This window comes from Polypterus senegalus, chromosome 10 (genome assembly GCF_016835505.1).
Source record: "Polypterus senegalus isolate Bchr_013 chromosome 10, ASM1683550v1, whole genome shotgun sequence".
NCBI classification, from domain to species: domain Eukaryota; kingdom Metazoa; phylum Chordata; class Cladistia; order Polypteriformes; family Polypteridae; genus Polypterus; species Polypterus senegalus.
In genome coordinates this window covers 88164121-88178069 of record NC_053163.1, presented here as the reverse complement: position 1 = coordinate 88178069, position 13949 = coordinate 88164121, and the positions used below count along the sequence as shown (strand labels likewise).

Sequence of the window (13949 nt, the reverse complement as noted above, 5' to 3'; positions counted from 1 at the left end):
TTGTCTGATGCTTGTTTCTTACTAATTGTAGTCAAGAAGAAATTATTATCGAAGAATTTGCGCGACAGAAAATCAAAGGAGAAAAAGATGATGATGAAGAAAAAGAAGAAGGAGAAGCAGAAAAAGAGGCCTAGCAACCTGTCAAGTTCTGCCCTGCCCTGACATATACTGTACCTTCCTCAAGGTGAACAGACAAAATGGAACCTAGATGGAATGAGAAATGAATAAGTGCATATCCCACAAGGAGTTAGTCAAAACCTAGAAGACTGAAAGAAAATAAATTGACTGATGGAAAAATTTACCTGGACTCTGAATCAAGAACCACACATGTAGATAAACCTGACACATTTCATTTGCATAGGTACACCATTCAGCTCCAAGGTGATCTTTGCATACTGGCTCTCTGGTGGCTGTAAAATTGAAATGTGTGGCTTTCCTTCAAGACACTTCTTATCTACAGAGCAACCCTGAAATGATATGTATTGAGGAAAAGAACTGTATTTGACGTAACTCACAATTAATTAATTCAAGAAAAAACAGAAGTCTGTTCACCTTTCCACCATCCATCTAATCCAAACCGATGTGCTACAACTTAGCTGTTATGTTGTCCCTGTTGACTTGTATGTGTGTGCTTCTGTCACATAGGGTCTTGTCCTTTCGTGCAAATTAATTTGATAGTCTGATATAGTCATGTGGCTCAGCTGCACCATCTACTATCTTCAGGTGCTGCCTGACCATAAAATCCTTCATGAAATGATGGCTTAGCAAATGTAAGCAACTTGTATAAGTAGTTAGAAGAATAAAATACACCAAATGCACTAAACGTGGTCACAAGATATTCCCATCAAATGGCAGAAATAAAATGCTGGGTTTTAAATAAATAAACTGAACTTGTATTTCAAGTAAACAATTGTTGATGTTTAATTCTGTAAGAACTATTAATATATTTCCTTCAGATTCTGTGTTGTTTTTCTTTGGGAACACAAGCTAAACTCTTCACTTTTTACAAATAGGTAAAGAAAACTCATTCTGTCCTAAATTGCTTCTCAAGTCATAAGTGGCATTTATAAATCAATTAATATATTGTTTAAATTAGGGTTGTGGAGTATTTAAGGTAGCCGTATACAAATAGCATATACCATGGCCTAAACATGACTGAATCAAAATAAATGTTGATAGAAGTTAAGAACTAGATAAATGTGAAGAAAGATTGCACAAAAATAAAACTAAGATTTCAAACCAATACCTAATGTGACCAAATATTCACAGCTGTTAAAGCAACATATGCCTGTGAAAACTTGGTAAATCACTAAGAACAGTAAAGGAAAATTGATCATTTTGAAGTATGGTTTTGCAGAAAATTGGCACTACAAAATGGAAAAATCAGTTTAAGATCATAACAGATTTAATGGCACATCCCTATGTAATAAAAATCTAAAACAAAATAAACAATTTTCTTTAAAGCATGATAAAAGGTGATTATTAGCAGAGAAAATTTAAAAATAAAAAGAGAGGTAAAATAAATGGACACCAACATGCAGAATGCTCAAATGTTTACATTTGACTGCCTAATGAGCATGAGTGTTTCAATAAGAGCAGCACATACAATACTACATTAGTTGCAAACTTTATTCTTCTCAAATCATCTTTTTTGAAAAAGACCACAGGGCAAAGAAAAAGACCTAACTAAACATCACATTTATGCTGTTTTAAAAAAAATAGCTGAGAGAAAATCTTGCAGACATTACTTACAAAAGACGTTATAATCTTTACTAATGTTGTCGGGATAAATTATTTGTAAATGCACAGAAATATTTCCGTATTGTAAAATGTTTGTCTAATGTCACTTGCTATTCACACCTATCTCAGCACATGGAAATCATTTATAAGAGAGAGAAAGTTAAATGCAATTAGAGCTTTATCCAAGGTGGGCTGCGCAATGGCAATAGAAACTGCGGAAAATGCCATATTAGACCTGTGAAGACACATTATATCCAGGATATCCATTGGATCTGGGGAGGACACAAGTACTTCTTTCCTGAGACTGACATCTGTAAGCAAAACAGAATGTAAACATATAGCAAAAGTTTAAAACATTTCACTACAAATTGCTTGCTGCGACAGGTATGAGTATTTCAACCTCTACAGCAGAGATCAAAATAAGTAAAGGCAATCTTAAATTTTGTTTTAGTCAGTAAGCATCATGAGTAATCATGAGAAACAAAGTACTTTTTCAGTGGAAGATGACTGCATTAGACGAATTATTCATACATGACATTGCCACATGGTACATAGACTCCTTCTGGTAACATAGGGCACTTGTCTTGTATGTAGAGACAGGCCATTCCCAAATGGCTGGCTCTTTAGGAACAGATTTACTTGCTGAACAGAGCAAACCTGCTCTTCTCTGAGTTAGAAGGGTTTTTTTTTTTCAATTATTTTTTTATATTACCAGCACTGCTGTTGGCTGGTAGAATGGTTAGCATTACTACTTTACATCTTGAGGATCCAGGGCTTAATTTCTGGTGAGGTTAGTATCTGTAAGGTGTTTGCATGTTCAGCATGGGGCTTCCTCACATTTTGATTATTCCTTTAAACCTTTGATTATTTGTTAGACAGATTTGGATCCATGATTCATCCATATCCTTAAACAGCATGATTTGGAGTATCATCTAATGAGAAATTATTCTGTCACAAAACATCTATGGAAATATATTGCACTGCACACTTACTGTGATTTCTTGCTCAATTTGTACATTTCTTACCCACTATTCATAGTTCTGTTTTAAAAACAGAAAAAGAATGTCTCGTTTTACTTAAAGTTAAATGCAATCAAGCTTTATTAAAGAGGAACACAGCTATTCAGAATTTGGCAAGAAGTAATTAATTAATAAGTGTTATAAAAAATGAACAAGGTGAGCCTCTATCATTGTTTTTGATAATTTAGTATCTATGAGGACTACTTCATGTTGGGTTTTCTAATTTCATAGTGAACAGGGGATGCATGTTGACTGATATGAATCATAAAGGTTTGGGATGTGGTACTGATTAGTGTCCTTTATTTATTTGTGTATAATAAAAATAAATATATAAATAATTTCCATCATCTATTCGGTTCAAACAAATCAGGAGATTATGAAATGAGACACATCTCATGCAGAGCATGTCTGCCTTTGAATAACAAATACATCCAATTTTACAAAGTAACAAATTCCACACACAATTTATATGGTGAACTTAACTGAGGAGTTGTATTTACCTCATGCAGTTTTGAGTATATTTGGATGTATCATTGGCCTGTGGTCATTAGAACTCTACATAGTCTTGCCAACTAATCTGGCACAAAGAACATTGGAATATTGGTTGAAAACTGTAATATGTAGAAAAGCCAAAAACGTACTTACAGTACATATGGAACAAGCATAAAATCTCAGATCATGGGAGCTATGTGGCTACAATGCAAACTACCATGCTGCTCTCTGCATATATTCATATAATGACTAATGTAGCTGTCAGTGTCCATTTTGGAAACTCGGATTATCTCTCTGTTATGCTAATTGCTGCATACAGACCAATGCTGACTAGAAGCAAACCATCTACAAAGCAGATACGAACCTGGCCAGAGGGAGCACTTTCAGCACTCCAGGACTGTTTTGAATGCTTGGACTGGAATGTGTTTAGAGAGGCTGTCACGATTAACCAGCACATCAACCTGGAGGAGTATGCAGAGTCTGACAGGATTTATATCCAAGTGTGTGAAGGATGTGACATTGATCAGGAACATCACCACACATGCCAACCAGAAACCATGGTTTACCAGGGAGGCTCATGCCCTTCTGAAAGCACATAATACAGCCTTCAAATCCGGAGACAAAGATGCTCTCAGATCCGCTAGAGCTAACTTGAACCGAGGCATGACAGCAGCAAAATGTGCTTATGGGCATAAAATCCAGAGTCACTTCACTGACTCAAAAGATCCCAAGCGCCTATGGTAAGGCATCCAGTCTATTATGGACTATAAACCCTCCCCGCCACCCTGTGATGATAACACAGACTTCCTTAACACACTTAACATATCTTTTAGCCGATTTGAGGACAACACAACAGCAAAAAAAGCCCCTTTAACTATGGACGATAAAATACTCTGTCTCAACCACAGTGATGTTCGGAGAGCACAGTGCACAGTCAACCCACGGAAAGCTGCAGGTCCCGACAACATACCAGGGTGTGTACTCAGAGACTGTGCTGACCAACTTACAGTTGTTCTCACAGACACCTACAACATCTCCGTAAAACAAGCCATTGTTCCTCAGTGCTTCAAAGCCACTACCATTATTCAACTGCCAAAGAAATCACCAACATCATTACTGAACGACTATTGCCCTATAGCACTCACACCCATCATGATGAAGTGCTTCAAAGGGTTGGTCAAAAATCACATCAGATCCAGACTGCCTGCTTCATTTGATCAACTTCAATTTGCATACCGCCCAAATCGCTTCACTGATGATGCCATAGCAACTGCACTCCATCTAACACTGGCTCATCTGGAAAATAAGAACAGTCATGTGAGAATGCTTTTTATTGACTTCAGCTCCACCTTCAATACTGTCATCCCACAACACCTGGTAAAGAAAATGGAGCCATTAGGCATCAACACCCCTTTGTGTAACTGGTTATTAGACTTCCTCACAGACAAACCCCTTGGCTTGGAAAAAACACCTCTGAGACTACCATCATTAACGCTGGGGTCCTCCAGGGCTGTGTTCTAAGCCCCCTACTGTTCACCTTGTTGACTCACGACTGCTGTGCCAATTACAACTTGAATCACATCATAAAATTTGTAGACGACACAACAGTAGTGGGCCTCATCAGTAATGACAATGACTCCACATACGGAGAGGAAGTTAACCAACTCATTGCCTTGGTGTGGAAAAAACAACCTGGCACTGAATGTCAACAAAACAAAAGAGATCATCGATTTCTGAAGAAAGCACATGCCACACCGGCCACTTACAATCCATGGAAACAGTGTAGAGTCAGTGAGAAGCGCCAGGTTTCTGGGAGTGCACATTACTGATGAACTGACATGGACCACAAATACCACTTCTCTTGTCAAGAAAACACAACAGTGACTTCATTTTCTCCAAAGGCTGAAAAGAGCAAACCTCCCCTATCCTGTCCTCACAACTTTCTACAGAGGCACTATAGAAAGTATATTGACCAGCAGCATCTCAGTTTGGTATGGTAGCTGCATTGCCGCTGAACAGAAGATACAGTACTTTGAAGAGTGGTGAGGACAGTGGAGAAAATCATCGGTTCCTCACTCCCATCTGTTCAAGAATTACACTACTCACGTTGCCAGAGCAGATCCATTAAAATCATAAAAGATCCTAAACACCCGGCTGTTTGAAGTTCTGCCCTCTGGAAAATGTTACCGCAATATGCACTACAAAATGACCAGATTTAACAGGAGCTTCTTCCCCCAGGCCACCAGGATACTAAATTCTATTAAATAACCTTTGTCCTTTTGCTCTCTTACGTACTGTGCACTTTATGACCACAAATAGGTCTTAAGTTTACATTATATTGTATTGTAATACTGTACAATATTAAATTGTATATATTACGTATAAATATTGAATCCATATAGTGCAATAACACAATCACTGTGAAACGATATGCAATATTTTCTTTCATATTATATTTCACCCACTGACTGGCTTGCATTTATATATATCTTTTGTATTTATTGCTTGTACTGTGCTGCCTTGTGCTGTCTTACCTACTTTCTGTGTAAGAAGTGAAATGTTTGTAATGTCTGTATGTTGTCTTGCGTGCACTTGTCTTTTATACACTTGTCTTTTATGTCTGCACATTGAGCCTAGAGAAATGCAATTTCGTTCAGCTATGCATCCGTTGTTATACTGCTGTATGGTATGAATGACAATAAAGTTCACTTACTTACTTAGTATGTTTCTTTCTTTTGTCAAAGCCAGGAAACACCTTAAAACCTTGCTTTAATTAAAATTACATATTTGATTAATCTGATCAGCATGCTGAGTGCTCTCCAAATATGTTTTACTATATATATTTATCAGTGCATAAATATTTTAGCTATTCTGTAATATGATAACCCAAAAATAACAAAAATAATAAATCTCTGTGGGCAAATGAAGCCACTGATGGGCACATGCTGAAACCATAAAATGGATTAGTACAGAAATAAAAATTACTCTATTAAAGGTATTGATGTTACTCTAGAAGACTGGTAAGTCCAATCCTTGAACACACGGTGTTAGGCCAGTGCGGACAGGAGGGTTGCATTGGAGATGGCTTCCACAAATCTGGGTTTTCTTACCATTCCTTCCGTCATTATGCTTTGCCTCATCAGAGAAGCAACCTCTCCCTGTCAAAGTGAACTGCAGTTTGATGAATCATTTAGTGCCATGGGGGCATTCTGTACCTTGGCTCTCCCAAGTAGCGATGTTGATTCAGGCTCTTATAACTATAGGGGGGAAAAAAGCTGCATATGGAAACCAGACGGCTATCCTTGATTAATTTTAACCTATAGTGTCCTGTTAATTTAACCTGCACATCTCTGGAACGTAGGAGGAAAACGTAATCACACAGAGCAAATACATGGCTTCTCCAAAAGAACTGAAATCAAATCCCTCGGTTCTACACACACTCTAGTATATGGACTCTACCACTTGTTTGATATCGAAACTTTAAATAAATTTCACCATAACTGCAAAATAAGTAAGCATGTTTAACTGACTTTTTTGAAATTGACACACATCATTTAAAAAGGCCAACAAAAAAGACAAGGTCAGAATTACAGAAACTCTCGCAGTTGTTCCAAATATACTCCGAAACTGTTATTCCAAGAGCCAGTAGGAAGGAAGCCAATGACACCCGTCTCATAGGACATTACAGCCAATTGATTGTCGCTCTAGATGACGTCATGGTTTTTCTCACACTTCCACCGCCCTTCCATTACGTCATCGCCTCGCCCGTGCTGACAGTACGAGTGGCATAGTGGAAGTGACGCGAGCGAACAGAAGGATAACTAGCGATCTGTTTTTGGCGATTTTTGGTCTGCATGAAAGTTGGATCCTTCAGATCTGGATTTTGTTGTTGGTTTTATTTATCCCTTCATTCCAACAATATCTCATTCTCCTGTTAAGTCTGTTTTCTGTGGTTTTGTGTGTGTCTCCGCTGTGTGGCGCTGATTTGCGCACAAACAGACACAGAGAAAGAAAGACAAGCAGACAGGCAGGTGTTTCGTTTAGACAACGGAAAAGATGTCCACTACCACCGGCGGCGGAGAGTTTGGAAATCCCCTGCGAAAATTCAAGTTGGTTTTCCTGGGTGAGCAGAGCGGTGAGTATCGAGGACTGCGTGTGAATGAGGGCCGCAGAAGCAGGGAAAGGATGGAAAGGCCCGTGAGGATGAACGTGGAAGGAAGACAGTGGGTGAAAGAGGAAGAGGATGAAGATGGAGAAGATGATAAGGATGCCAGCGGGGGTGGGGTGTAGGGTATAAATTACTGATAGCTCAGGGTATCCGAGTGCCTAGGCAGTACCCAGGCCTTTCTCATTGCAGAAATACCATGCCCCATCAGTGCTTTTTTTTTTGCATTAAAACAACCAGGGAGTGGTTTGTATAGCCCTTCTGCATTGCAAAATAGAGGGGGTTGAGGTGTCGGCAACATATTGTTTATTTCAGTTATTTATTTTTTAATTAATTCAGTACTTTCTTTTACGTGATTAAAACGCTACGGCAATAGCTCTTAAGCAAAATATGTGAAATCGAAATACTCTATAATTATTTTGATTTTAAATATTTTTTCATTAAATTATTGCTTATTTGAGGTTTTATAATTGGGAACGACGAAAAAGGCTTTTTGTCATCAAAACCTGTGCGATATTACTGGGAGGGGCAAACTCCTGGGATAAGCTGCTTTGGATTTTTTTTCTTTCTAATGGCGCACAGTAATTGCAGACATCCATTCTTGTTCTTGCAAATATTGCCTTAGCTTCCTGATTATTGGTTTTTCATTTGTATTCTTGTATTTATGCTCGGTATGTGGCTCTGTCCGTTCTCCCAGATCCAGCTGTCTGCCATGTGCCTGTAATTGGGCATCAGTAGATCGTGACCATAGGTTCTGTGAAGCTGGGTGTGGGGAGTCTCTCCAGTGGCGTTAAAGTGCATGAAGCATGAGCCCAATAATTCAACATCTATGTTAAGTGCATGAAGCATGAGCCCAATAATTCAACATCTAAGTTTTATTTTCTTCCTTTCTATAACCTGATACCTCAGACAATGTATATCTAAAGTCATCGCTTCCATTATTGCTTAACAAAAAATCTGCACCTAAACTGAGAGCAAGCCTTGTAGGCCTCCGTCTTCAGTATACTCATTTGGTGTAATGTGCACCGCACCTTTTTATCTTTGCAAATAAGTGACCAAAGGTAGGCCTTGAATTGCAGAATATTATTTTAACAACATTAGAGTAGCATTTTAAATACAGTACCTTTACCATTAATGTAAGATTCAGCTCCCATAGAAATTAAATTCATTTTATGTTCATGGAATCTTAACCAATTATTAAGAGGGTGTCCAACATTATTAGTACTGTGAGGTAATGTTATTCAACTAACAAACCAAGAAAGTATGTTTTATGTCTAGGTATTCAGTTCCCTTGTGGAGTGTGCAAGGTTTAATTTATTCCACTTCCAACATAACAGAATTTATATTTGCCTGTATGCCAGTCTGCTGCTTTTTTGGGAGGGTGTGTGATGGCAGCAAGGGGTTAGAAAATGTAACGTTGAACTGTCAATTTCTTTCTCTCTTTCCTGTATTTAATATGATCTTTTGTCAGCATGCTTAAATTACATGACAATTAGCTATTTTTCTAACTTGTCAATGACACCAGTGATTATATTTTAAATTTCTTTTACCTAGCCTTTTTACTTTTTTAGAAAATACTGCTTCTTCTCAAAATATCATAAACTACTTACAACGAGATCCCTGTCGTGTTTTCTCAGTGTTATGAAAATCTTGCTGAAAAATTGAATACACATCATAAGATATTCATGTTTAAACCATGTACACTTAAGGAAATGGTTCACCTAAAATTTTATAGATTATTTTCATACTACAGAAATGTCTGAAGATGAAAGGAAGTCACACTTTCAGATAAGTTGGGTTTGCTTTTCAGCTTATTGTAGGCAATCCTTTTTCCATTGTCATAGTTGACAGTGGTCCATGAAGACACATTTTATAATATGACATAATATAAAAAATAGAATGTGGCAGGCAACTAAGAAAGAGAGCCATTCTGTTTGAAACAATTGAGTTAACTTATCAAAATAACACTGAAAAACATTGCAAAGTGTTGACGATGCCAACAGTCAATGCTGTTTTCAGCTCTTTTGGTCTTTTGTTTGTGTTCTCCAGTGAAATGATAGAGATTTGATTTTTTTGCTCAGGGTACAGGTTAACTCCATTTCAGTTGGAGTTTTAATTATAATAAAGATAGCTCAAAGGAGACAACTTGCATCTTATTTCTCACTGGTAACAAAAAATAAGCCATCATCTTATTAGTTTAGTAAGCATTCTTAAAAAATAAACCAGTTTGACTTTGTGATTCTCAAACATATAACAGAACACCAGTGCATTGATCAGTGACTTACACCTACTAGTACTGAACACTGTTTCTCACCAGTGGAGATTTCAAAGATGTGTGTGTGCAGATCTCTGCTGTAAAATCTAGCAGTTAAATGTTTGCTTTGTGGAGCTAAATACTTAAAGCTGGATATAATATGCATAGGCTGTGTATTTATTTTCCTGAGTTATTGTGTAACAGTATGCAGCAGCTTAATTAATCAGGTGTATGTTGTTCATTACTAAAGTGACAAGTGAAGAAATACACTGGCAAGAAGTACAATTACTTGATTGACTGTTAAACAGACTGCTTTTGTTACTGTGTCAAACCTAATTGTTCATGTTTTTATTTTAACTCTCAAACTCTCATACATTATTAGTTATAGATTAGTCTCTTAAGTAATTGGCAGTGTACTGAATATGAACAGTAAAACCTATACAAAACTGACAGCACCTGCAAAAGTATTCAGAGAAAAAGTAGACTGCGCTGAAATTCATATTTGATAATAAAAATAAAATTTCCTTTGTTAGGCATTTTCTGTCATTACTCATTTTCTCCGAGCTAAACTATATTCTATAGATTTTTTAAAAAACTATTGGTATGCATTTTTAACAAAATATTGCATGCTAAAGTAAGGCACAGACTGACTAAAAACTTTTTTTTTACCTTCTGACAGCATCTTACTTTTTGAAAATCTTTGGAAAATGGTTTAAAGCAACGCCTTGTATAGTAGAGACAGTAGTACATCACAGGTACATCAGAGGTGTTATTTTCACATTGTTTTTGTTGGTCTTGCTTATAATGCTGAAAACCAGCATAAAAATGGTTTGATAATGTGTAGTGTGGATTGGTACATATACAGCAAATGGATCAGAGTAGAGATTTCACAAAAAATATTTCAGTACTAATGTTCTGAAAATGTAATGGTACCAGCATTTTTACAGTAGTAGTTCAGTAGTACCAGGAAAGTCAGTACTTCACTCATGTGTGACTGCAGCTAGACAAATTACTCAGGAAGGCATAATAATACATGATAAAATCTCAGTTGAAACTAAATATAAAAATGACTTGCAGCACTGCATCAACACATGTCAAAAAGGAAAACGGCAGAGATCATGTTTGGAAATGCTTTTGTGTTGGCACATGAAAATTTTGGCAGGGAGTGCAAGAGTCATACATTATTTAATAAAAAGAAGAAAAAGTAAAACACACACACACACACACGATTGGGTTATTGGCACTTTTGTCCCATTATGTAATTAATCCAGAAACTGTTTTCAGTGTGCTTTAAGAAAGAAATAACATCACCATTTAAATAAGGTGTAATCATTTAACTTATATTGTGACATATTCGTAAGTAGAGATGGAAAGATAACAAAGTCAGTCGCTTTTAACAAGTGTCCTAAAGAGCTCTGATAAATGAACAGAGTCTTTGTATTTATTCTCAGACCGTAATAAGAATTTCTATAGACATCCATCAGTCCAAGCATCTGTCCATTTTCTAACCGATGTATACAGACCAGGATTGTGCTGGGGTGCGACCTATGCATATCTATAGTTAAGCATACAGGACTGTGGGATATGGGCTGCCAATGCAAACAACAGTTGTAGCAAGTAAATATTGATGCCATATTCAAACAAAGTGGCTAATATGGCATGTCTACACCGTTGATGACATGTGTTGATCTATTATTTAGTGTTTCAGTGCATCGAAGGGCAAGGCACATCTCCCTATTATTACAACTCATACTGTGTTAACAGAATCGCATAATCACCGAAACACAGTAGAACAATCAAAACAGCATACTGCTGTAAGCGTAAAGAAGAATAAAAACATGGTTTCTATTCTCAATTATTTTCTGAATATTTCAATCCAGCCACTATTGAAATTGATTCCTTTCTATCCAGTGTAATTCTTCCTAGAGTCTTTGAGGATGAAACCCTCACTTTAAATGACCCTATACTTTCCCCAAGGCACAAATGAATAAATAGAACTTTATTTATTGTAATAGCACTCAAAAATACTATTCAATGTGGGAAGTGGGCTGCTGCCCAAACAGCTGTTTTGTGTTTTCAAAATAATTGTTGGTCCCTTTTTTCAAATGCAAAATGCTGCTTTCTATTTTACTAAAATGAACAACTATGTTAACACTACCATGCTTACTTCTCTACTAACATAAGATAAAGAAGCTTCTGATTATTCAAGCTATTGTTATTTGCATTCACCAGTCAGCAAACTGCATAAGGCATCTTTTACATTTTGTCATTTCTACACCTGATATTCCATGGGCACTATCTCTACTTTCCATAGATGTTTCAAAGGGTTTTATATGAACTAGTATTTTCTCAGAAATAAGGGTTCAGATGGGTTTTGGTGAAGGCTACATTAACATTATCCAGGCACCCTCTTGACTATTTCAGATATTAAACACAGAAGATAAGAGCCATTGTTATCCATAAATCTGATGTAATTTTGCCTATTGCCTTGCTTGGCAACTACTAAAAATATTCTGCTGACTTTTTGCTGTTTATTTAGAAATGCCCCTTCTGGCCCTATTTTCTTGACTTACTTAGTTTCTTTGGAGCACAGTTTGACTTCAAAATCAGTTTGTGTCAGGTAGGTCTTCTTCCTCTTAATCTATTTAGCAATCATTTTTTTTCCACTCTGGCTCTCCCACTTTCGAACTCTGTCAAGTTTGTGGGTATTGCCATATTCTCTATACACAACATTATTACACTAAATTATGGTGTATTTTTAAGAGTTGGGTGGTGGCCAAAGGCGGGGACCTTGGCGGTCTGATCCTCGGCTACAGAAACTGGCTCTTGGGACGTGGAATGTCACCTCTCCGAAGAAGAAGGAGCCTGAGCTAGTGCGCGAGGTCGAGAGGTTCCAGCTAGATATAGTTGAACTCACCTCGATGCACAGCTTGGACTCTGGAACCAATCTCCTTGAGAGGGGCTGGACTCTCTACCACTCTGGAGTTGCCCCCGGTGAGAGGCCGAGCAGGTGTGGGCATACTTATTGCCCCCCGACTTGGAGCCTGTGCATTGGGGTTTACCCTGGTGGACAAGAGGGTGGCCTCCCTCCGCCTTCGGGTGGGGGGAAGGGTCCTGACTGTTGTTTGTGCGTATGCCAACAGCAGTTTGGAGTACTCACCCTTTTTGGAGTCTCTGGAGGGGTGCTAGAGGGCATACCTTCTGGGGATTCCCTTGTTTGCTGGGAGACTTCAATGCTCACGGGCAATGACAGTGAGACCTGGAAGGGCGTGATTGATAGGAATGGCCCTCCCGATCTGAACCCAAGCGGTGTTTTGTTATTGGACTTCTGTGCTTGTCACGGATTGTCCATAATGAACACCATGTTCAAGCATAAGGGTGTTCATATGTGCACTTGGCACCAGGACACCCTAGGCCTCAGTTCGATGATCGACTTTGTGGTCGTGTCGTCGGACTTGTGGCCATATGTCTTGGACACTCGGGTGAAGAGAGGGGCGGAGCTGTCAACTGATCACCACCTGGTGGTGAGTTGGCTTCATTGGTGGGGGAAGATGCCGGTCAGACCTGGTAGGCGCAAACGTGTTGTGAGGGTCTGCTGGGAACGGCTGGCAGAGTCCCCTGTCAGAAGTAGCTTCAACTCCCACCTCGCAGAACTTCAACCACGTCCCGAGGGAGGTGGGGACATTGAGTCCAATGGGCCATGTTCCGCCTCTATTGTTGAGGCGGCTGACCGGAGCTGTGGCCGTAAGGTGGTCGGTGCCTGTCGTGGCGGCAATCCCCAACCTGTTGGTGGACACCAGCGTGAGGGATGCCGTCAAGCTGAAGAAGGAGTCCTATAGGACTTTTTGTCCTGTGGGTCTCTGGAGGCAGCTGATAGGTACCGCAGGCCAAGCGGAATGCGGCTTCGTTGTTGCTGAGGCAAAACTCGGGCATGGGAGGAGTTTGGAGAGGCCATGGAGAACGACTTTCAGACGGCTTCGAGGAGATTCTGGTCCACCATCCGGCGTCTCAGGAGGTTGAAGCAGTGCAGTGTCAACACCGTATGTGGTGGGGATGGTGTGCTGCTGACCTGACTCGGGCGCTGTGGGTGGTGGGGGAGTACTTCAAGACCTCCTCAATCCCACTAACATGCCTTCCACGAGGAAGCAGAGCCTGGGGACTCTGAGGTGGGCTCTCCCATCTCTGGGACTGAAGTCACCGAGGTGGTCAAAAACTCCTTGGTGGCAGGGCCCCGGGTGGATGAGATACGCCGAGTTCCTTAAGGCTCTGGATGTTGTAG

General features: G+C 39.0%; 2 protein-coding genes across 5 annotated transcripts in view; both read left to right on the top strand.

Moving 5' to 3' along the window:
• The window catches only part of LOC120537300 (beta-arrestin-1-like), a 32870-nt gene extending 31915 nt beyond the window's left edge, over window positions 1-955 (top strand). For all 3 annotated transcript variants that reach the window (XM_039766142.1, XM_039766141.1, XM_039766140.1), the window contains one exon: window positions 32-955. In XM_039766142.1, coding sequence (XP_039622076.1) covers window positions 32-134 — 103 coding nt within the window. In that variant the 3' untranslated portion in view covers window positions 135-955. The remainder of the gene's footprint in view (window positions 1-31) is intronic.
• Window positions 956-7023: 6068 nt separating this feature from the next.
• The window catches only part of rab41 (RAB41, member RAS oncogene family), a 37814-nt gene continuing 30888 nt past the window's right edge, over window positions 7024-13949 (top strand). Inside the window, exon 1 of one of the 2 annotated variants that reach the window (XR_005635292.1) lies at window positions 7024-7386. Coding sequence is in view for 1 of the 2 variants with exons in the window: in XM_039766139.1 (XP_039622073.1) it covers window positions 7308-7386 (79 nt within the window). In the remaining variant the exon portion in view is untranslated. The remainder of the gene's footprint in view (window positions 7387-13949) is intronic. The other variant, XM_039766139.1, reaches the window with a different exon arrangement.